Source organism: Saccopteryx leptura, chromosome 2 (assembly GCF_036850995.1).
Source record: "Saccopteryx leptura isolate mSacLep1 chromosome 2, mSacLep1_pri_phased_curated, whole genome shotgun sequence".
NCBI classification, from domain to species: domain Eukaryota; kingdom Metazoa; phylum Chordata; class Mammalia; order Chiroptera; family Emballonuridae; genus Saccopteryx; species Saccopteryx leptura.
In genome coordinates, this window is record NC_089504.1 from 345,190,788 (window position 1) to 345,197,560 (window position 6,773).

A 6,773-nucleotide genomic window follows, 5' to 3' on the forward strand; every position below is an offset into this window, starting at 1 on the left:
TCGGTCAGGCCAACTGAGGTTAGGCAGAGCTCGAGGAGGTGGCTGAGGGCTGTCTAGACCCCCACACAGGGTGGCCTGCAGACCTTGGACAGAGTCCCTCTTCTTCCCAGATATGGATGCCACCTACCGCCCCATGTACTCAAGTGACGTGCCCCTGGACCCCCTGGAGATGCACATGGACATGGACGGGGACTATCCCATCGACACCTACAGCGATGGCCTCCGGCCCCCCTACCCCACTGCGGACCACATGCTGGCCTAGCCGTCCGGACCCCAGTATGGCATCTCCCGCTTTGCAGTGCAGCCTCCCCCATGCCTGTGGGCTGCAGAGACACACTTTCCCTTCTCTAGAGCCTCCTTCTCACGGAGGCCCTCATGTTTCTATTGAAACTCTGGCTCCTTTTTTGGGGGGAATGAGTGTAGGGCCTTTTGCTATTGAGCTCCCGTAAGGAAGACCTGCCTTGTTCTTTCGTTTTATCTGGGGACGAGGGCCCTGCCCCTTCCGTGTGTGCTGATGGGTGAGGGAGGAGTGGCTCGAGCTTCTAGGGGACACAGGCCTGCCCTGACCCCCCTGTGTCTGCCCCGTCCCCAGGTGCAGCTCCTCATCTGGGAGGCTCTCTGCAGAAGGTGGGGCGAGACAGAAAAGTGCCTGAGCCTGGAGGACCGGGGCCCTGACTTCCTGCCCAGCCCCGTGCCTCCACAGGCTCTTCCTTGGGATGGCGGTCTGCTCCTGCTTTTCCGTTCTGGGATGTGGGTCAGTGGCCCAGTACCCCTTCCCCGGCCCTGTGGTCCTGGCACTAAAGCTTTAGACTCCGTTCTCCCAGCAGCCCCTCTCCCTGCCCTGGCTGCCTGTCTCCAGCACCTGGGCCCCGTGGGGCTTTTTACTCCTTCTCTGGGTTTGATTTTCTTATTGAACTCCACCTGGCCAGCTGTCCTGAGCCCCTGGGGTCTCCAGGACACAGGTTCAAGGCCTAAAGCCCCAGAATCCAAAGCTCATCTTGAAAAGTTCAGGACTCTCCAGGATGATGGGGCAGAGATGTGGAGAGTGAGTTCCCTGCTCCAAGACCCTGCCTGCTTGCCTCCCTAGGATGCTCAGTTGGCTTTGGCCCCCTCCCCAGGGGGCTCCAGGGACAGCTCCCTCACATTCCGGTCCCACCCGTGGCTGCCCTAGCTGACCCCGGAAGTGCTCTTGGCTGACCCCTCTGGTATGTGGTGAGGGGCTTTTTCTTCCTGTTCCTGTTTCACCGCCCACCTCCTGCACATGGGTGTGGGGGCTGGCGGAGGTCCCTGTGGAGAGTTTCATTGTTATCGCTTTATGTTTTTGGTTATTGGTTTTTTGTATAGACCAAAGCAATGAAAATAAAACTGACACACAGATCCAGTGGAGGCTGTTCATGTAACGGGGAGACAGGGCTCTCTCAGCAGCCTCACAACCTTGCTGGCAGATTGCAAGTGTCTTCGTGGCCATGTTGTTTGTGGGAGAGAGGAGGGTCCAGGAGAGACATTTAAGGAGGCAGAGGCAGAGTAGGGCTCCAGCTGCAACGTTAGGAGGCTAAGGAGCCAAGACATGGCCTTTGAGTACGCCAGGCCTTAACTCGTCTCTCCATTGGGCCACCTTCTTACTGGCCTCTCAGCCTCCAGCCCTGCCCCGAGTATACACTTGGGGGGTTTCTCCTAGGCATAACACTCCCTGTGGCTTACGGGTTGGAGTCCAGGCCCCCCTGTGGTCTGCAGTGGGCCCGCCCCGGCCCCTGCCCACCTACCCGGGTTGGAGTCCAGGCCCCGCTGTGGTCTGCAGTGGGCCCGCCCCGGCCCCTGCCCACCTACCCCATGTCCCCTCAGCCAACATTCCCCCACACTGTTTGCTTCCTGATCTTTGTGCATGCTGTTCCCTCTGCCTGGAAGGCCCTCACCTGCTCGCCTGTTGGGATCTAACTCAGCCCTCTCTCCAGCAACACCACCTCCAAACCTCCTGGCTCCCAGCCAGACTGAGCTGCTACCCCTTCTCTGTTCCCTGACCCCGTGGGTAAGGTTATCATTTCACTCATCAGCTTATGTGGTAGTCTCCCCCCCCCCCCATCCCCAAATTCTCCTTCCTGGGGATGTCTGGTGACAACACACCTGCCCAGCCTGGGAACCAGTGGCACCTGTGCTCTGGCCAGGTCCATTGCTTCGTTTCTATCGCCTGGCTCTCGGGCAGTGGAGGGAGGCCCTGACCGTGTTAGCACAGGCTTCCTGGCACCGCAGCCGACGTGGCGCCGCGGGGAGGGCAGGGAGCCCGTTCCGGAGCCAGCTCTAGGTGTAGGCAGGTGGAGGTGAGGTGCTGAGCTGAGCTCCGTCGAGGGGAGCTGGGGAGAAGAGGGGGCAGTTCTCAGAGACCTTTTAACAATGCAGTTTTCTCTGTACTCTGTTCATGGCCTGTCTGAGTCTGTTCAGGCTGCTATAACAAATTATCCTAGATTGGTGGCTTGATGACAGACATTTCTCACAGTTCTGGAGGCTGGAAGTTCAAGATCAAGGTCCCAGCAGATGCGGCATCTGATGAGAGCCTACTTACTCGTTTTTAAATCATGTTCCTATGGCCTTTCCTGGGTGCATGCCCCTGAAGAGAGAATGAACTCTCCTTCTTCTTATAAGGGCATTAATCCCATGAGTGGAGGGGTCCCACCCTCATGACTTTTGTCATAACTGTTTCCCAATGACCCTGCCTCCAAATACCATCACATTGAGGGCTAGGACTTCAACATGAACTTGGGGGGACATAAACATTCAGCCCATAATAAGGCACTGGCAGAAAATACTCAACTTGGATAATTTGAGAATTCGGTAAGGAGACAGTTTACGAAGGTGTGGACAGGTATAGGGAACAGGTGAGGGGGTGGTACTCTGTACTGATGATGGTGTCCTCAGGCAGGAAGGGAGAGAGTTCTTGCAGAGAGGATTCCTCAAGGGGAGGCACCTCCTTCGGCCCAGAGAGGCTGTGATCTCATTCCCACCAGTGCCCCCTGTTGGCCTAACCCAAGTAGAAACCAGAGAGCCTACTGATGTCCATCTTGTCTCCTGCTGCCCGGAGCAGAGTGAAGGCCTGGAGAGGCCCGTGAAAGATGCCCCCTCCCCCAGCCAGTCTTCCTGAAAGAAGACTGGAGACAATAGACAAGGAAGGATTGCTCTCTCAAATTTAACAGAAGGCAGTGAGGACACAGGAAAGGAAGGGGCAGAAAAAAACCCAGGCTAAGGGTTAATACTAGCCATGACAGCTTTGTTTCAGATGCCGAGCTTCCTGGCAGCCCAGCCAGAAGGGGCGCTTATGGCAACTTCACCTGAATGGAGTGAGGTTAGCTGGTTTATTTTTGTGTAGGGGCTCTTTGAGACCCATAACCTTGAGAAAGTCAATTCACTTCTCTGAACTTCCATTTTCTCATCTGTAAAATGGGATAATACCTGCTCTACCTCCTGCACATGAGGATGAAATGAGAAAACACAGGGGTTCCAGGCAGGAAGAAGGGGAAAGGGTGAGAAGCTTTTTTTCCAGAGTTTTTTCTTCTTTTTTTCCATAAGAGACATCGCCCGGGGACATATCTGAACATTGGCTGGAAATTGTCACATGGCCCTCCCTCATTGCATGGGAAGCTGCACACATTGCCCCCTTGATCAAAATCAGCGTTCTGATAGTAAATGAAAGGAGGCATAGGAGACAAGGGTAGACATGCGGCGACTAGGAATGAAAACCCGCCAGCCTCATCCTTGAACGTAAGCACAGAGGGTAGGCGGCAAAGAGTGAGTGTCCGGGCTTCAGCAGAGGCGCTGGCCGAGTAGAGACCAGAAGGGGAAACAGGCTCGGGTGAGGTGGGCAGACCTGACTGAGCAGCCACACCCAAGGAAGCCTGGCCCTGTCTGTCCACCTGCACAGTCAACCTCTCTTCCTTGGTGTTGGCAGTCTCAGTGGAGACAGACGCTCGCCTACCACAATGGCAGGCGCTATGCTGATGGCAGGGGAAGGTTCCTCTATCAAATGCAGAAGAACCAAGGCCTGAAAAAATGGGGACAAGTGGGTGAGAGACAGAAAAGTCTTAAAAACAAGTTACCATTTGTGAACCTAAAACTGCTCTTAAAGAAATAGTCTGTCACCTGCCCTGTTGGTGGCGCAGTGGGTGGAGCGTTGACCTGGAATGCTGAGGTGGTTGGTCCACAAATATAAGAAGCAACTCAGTTGATGCTTCCCGCTCCTCCCCCTACCCTTCTCTCTCTCTCTAAAAATCAGTCAATAAAAAAATCTTTAAAAAAAGTAGTCTGTCAATTAGAAAGAATAAGTTGGACCGTAGACGCTCCGGGTTGCAGAGGTCAGGCCATAAGGTCGACGTGCCATTGTGGGCTCTCCCAGTCAGACTTCAAAGCAGAGCAGCCGAGAAGATGCACTCTAGAAGACACGTTCTGCAGGGGGTAGAGAGGGCCAGATGTACAGTGATGGAAAGTGGTTTGACTTTGGGTGATGGGCGCACAATGCAAATACAGATCACATGCCATGGAGACGTACACCTGAAACCTGTGTGACAACGGACCTGTGTGTCCTATGGGCCAATGTCACCCCACTAAATTTAATTTCAAAAAAGGAAGAAAAAACATTCTGAATAAAATAACCCCAGACCCTTTAAAAAATTTATTGATTGATTTTTAGAAAGAGAGGGAGAGAAACAAAAAAACAAACACATTTATCTGCTTCTGTATGTGCCCTGACCAGGAACCAAACCGGCAGCCTTTGTGTATTGTGACAACCCTCTAACCAACCAAACTATCAGGCCAGTGCACCACAGACACTTTTATTACATGAATGGCATGACCCAGCAGCCTTACCCAAGTTTCTGGTACCAAAATCTGCCTATAATCCGTTCTGTGTTCCTGGGGCAGGATTCAGAAATGGAAGTCTGTATTTTCCATGTTCAGTGGTTCCCAGTGAGTATCCGGTTTTCCTCACGTCCCGGCCCCCTTTGCCTGCTCCACCTAACTGAAGATCTGAATTCCCTGTGCTATAATCCAGCACAGAGGCCGGCACTGTGGCGGCGGCGATGGGGAATGCGAGAACGAAGGGACTCAAGCTGAACTTCAGCAGGTGCAGCAAAATGGGACTTCAGAGAGTTCCCATGAAAGTAGAGGCGAGCTCGATAACCCTCATAAGAGTGAAGACCCCTCCGGGATAAAATGTGTGAAGAGGAAGTGGGAGAGTGGGACAGCTACCCCAGGGGGCCATTCCCTCTGCTGCCTGGTTGGCTCAGTCTAACGAAGTTGCTGAAACCATCTAGTGCTATATGAACGGGTGCAGGATGCAGAGCTGGAGAGGTCCTCTGAGCCATCACCAGAAGGGAGAAAGGGGACAAGGGAAGAGTCGGTGCTGTGCAGGGAGCTGGATAAGGAGGAAGTGGGAGAAAGGGACAGCTACCCCCAGGGACCTGTTTCCTCTGCTGCCTGGTTGGCCCCGTTAACAAAGTCGATGAAGCCATCCAGTGTGATGTGAGTTGGTTGGAGGATGGAGAGCTGGCCAGGCCCCCTGAGAAAATGCCCTTAGCAAATGAAGAGTCATTGCCAGACAACAACAGGATCAAGGAAAAAGTCCAGGAATAGCCTGAGCGGGCGGTGGCACAGTGGATAGAGCATCGGACTAGGATGCAGAGGAGCCAGGTTCAAGACCACGAGGTCACCAGCTTGAGCGTGGGCTCATCTGGTTTGAGCAAGGCTCACCAGCTTGAGCCCAAGGTTGCTGGCTCAAACAAGGGGTCACTCAGTCTGCTGTAGCCCCCTAGTCAAGGCACATATGAGAGGGCAACCAACAAACAACTAAGGTGCCACAACGAAGAATTGATGTTTCTCATCTCCCTTCCTGTCTGTCCCTCTCTCTGACTCTTTCTGTCTTTATCACAAAATAAATAAATAAAATTAAAATGCTTAAGAAAAAAAGAGTCCAGGAATAGGTAATTGAACCAGGCCAGGAGCATATTCTTTTTTTTTTTTAATTATTATTATTATTATTTTTTTAAATTCATTTTAGAGAGGAGAGAGAAAGGAGAGAGAGAGAGAGAGAGAGAGAGAAGGTAGGGAGGAGCTGGAAGCATCAGCTCCCATATGTGCCTTGACCAAGCAAGCCCAGGGTTTCAAACCGGCGACCTCAGCATTTCCAGGTCGACGCTTTATCCACTGCGCCACCACAGGTCAGGCCAGGAGCATATTCTTAAATTGAAAGATAGTGTGTTTGAACAAAAATGCTACCTTAAACATTGTGCTTCCTGATGATTCAGATGAGTGTGAGTTGGAAGGTGAAACATGTGAGCTGGAATCGCTCTGCGAAGAAATTAGTAGTCTGAGTTCTAAAGAAATGTTTTATCATGAGGTATGCAGGGCAATTAGGTTGTCAGAGAGCTCTCTCTGTCCCCAACTTGCCTGGCCCGGCAGCAATAAGACTGACAATAATCAATATGCTGAATATAAGAACATTCCTCTGATTCGCGTGTTGACAAGAAAGCAGGACTTTGAAATAATTTATAGCAAGTTTCTAACAGAACATATGACCACTTGGGAGGATTGGTGTCCATGACAACATCTCAGGAATCATTGAAATGGAATGAAACGAATTACTGAGTTCCAGCTACAAAGGAAAGCTAAATGTTACATCATCATGATGGGCGAGAACATGCGATATCTTGATTTGAACTAATAAAGCTGTTATACCACCAAAAACAACAAAAAGAATGTTATTAAAAAAATAAGTTGTTAAAGTAAGCCTT

General features: G+C 51.9%; 1 protein-coding gene and 1 long non-coding RNA gene across 8 annotated transcripts in view; one reads left to right on the top strand and one right to left on the bottom strand.

Annotated features, from left to right (window-relative positions):
- JUP (junction plakoglobin) overlaps positions 1–1,377 on the top strand; it is a 24,812-nt gene extending 23,435 nt beyond the window's left edge. For 6 of the 7 annotated variants that reach the window (XM_066364180.1, XM_066364181.1, XM_066364182.1 and 3 more), the window contains one exon: positions 111–1,377. In XM_066364180.1, coding sequence (XP_066220277.1) covers positions 111–262 — 152 coding nt within the window. In that variant the 3' untranslated portion in view covers positions 263–1,377. The remainder of the gene's footprint in view (positions 1–110) is intronic. The other variant, XM_066364186.1, reaches the window with a different exon arrangement.
- Positions 442–4,669, bottom strand: LOC136392142 (uncharacterized). The gene is made up of 2 exons (XR_010748919.1): positions 1,824–4,669; positions 442–1,759 (listed from the first exon to the last, which is right to left on the bottom strand). It is a non-coding gene; the product is annotated as an uncharacterized lncRNA (long non-coding RNA).
- Positions 4,670–6,773: the final 2,104 nt, after the last annotated feature.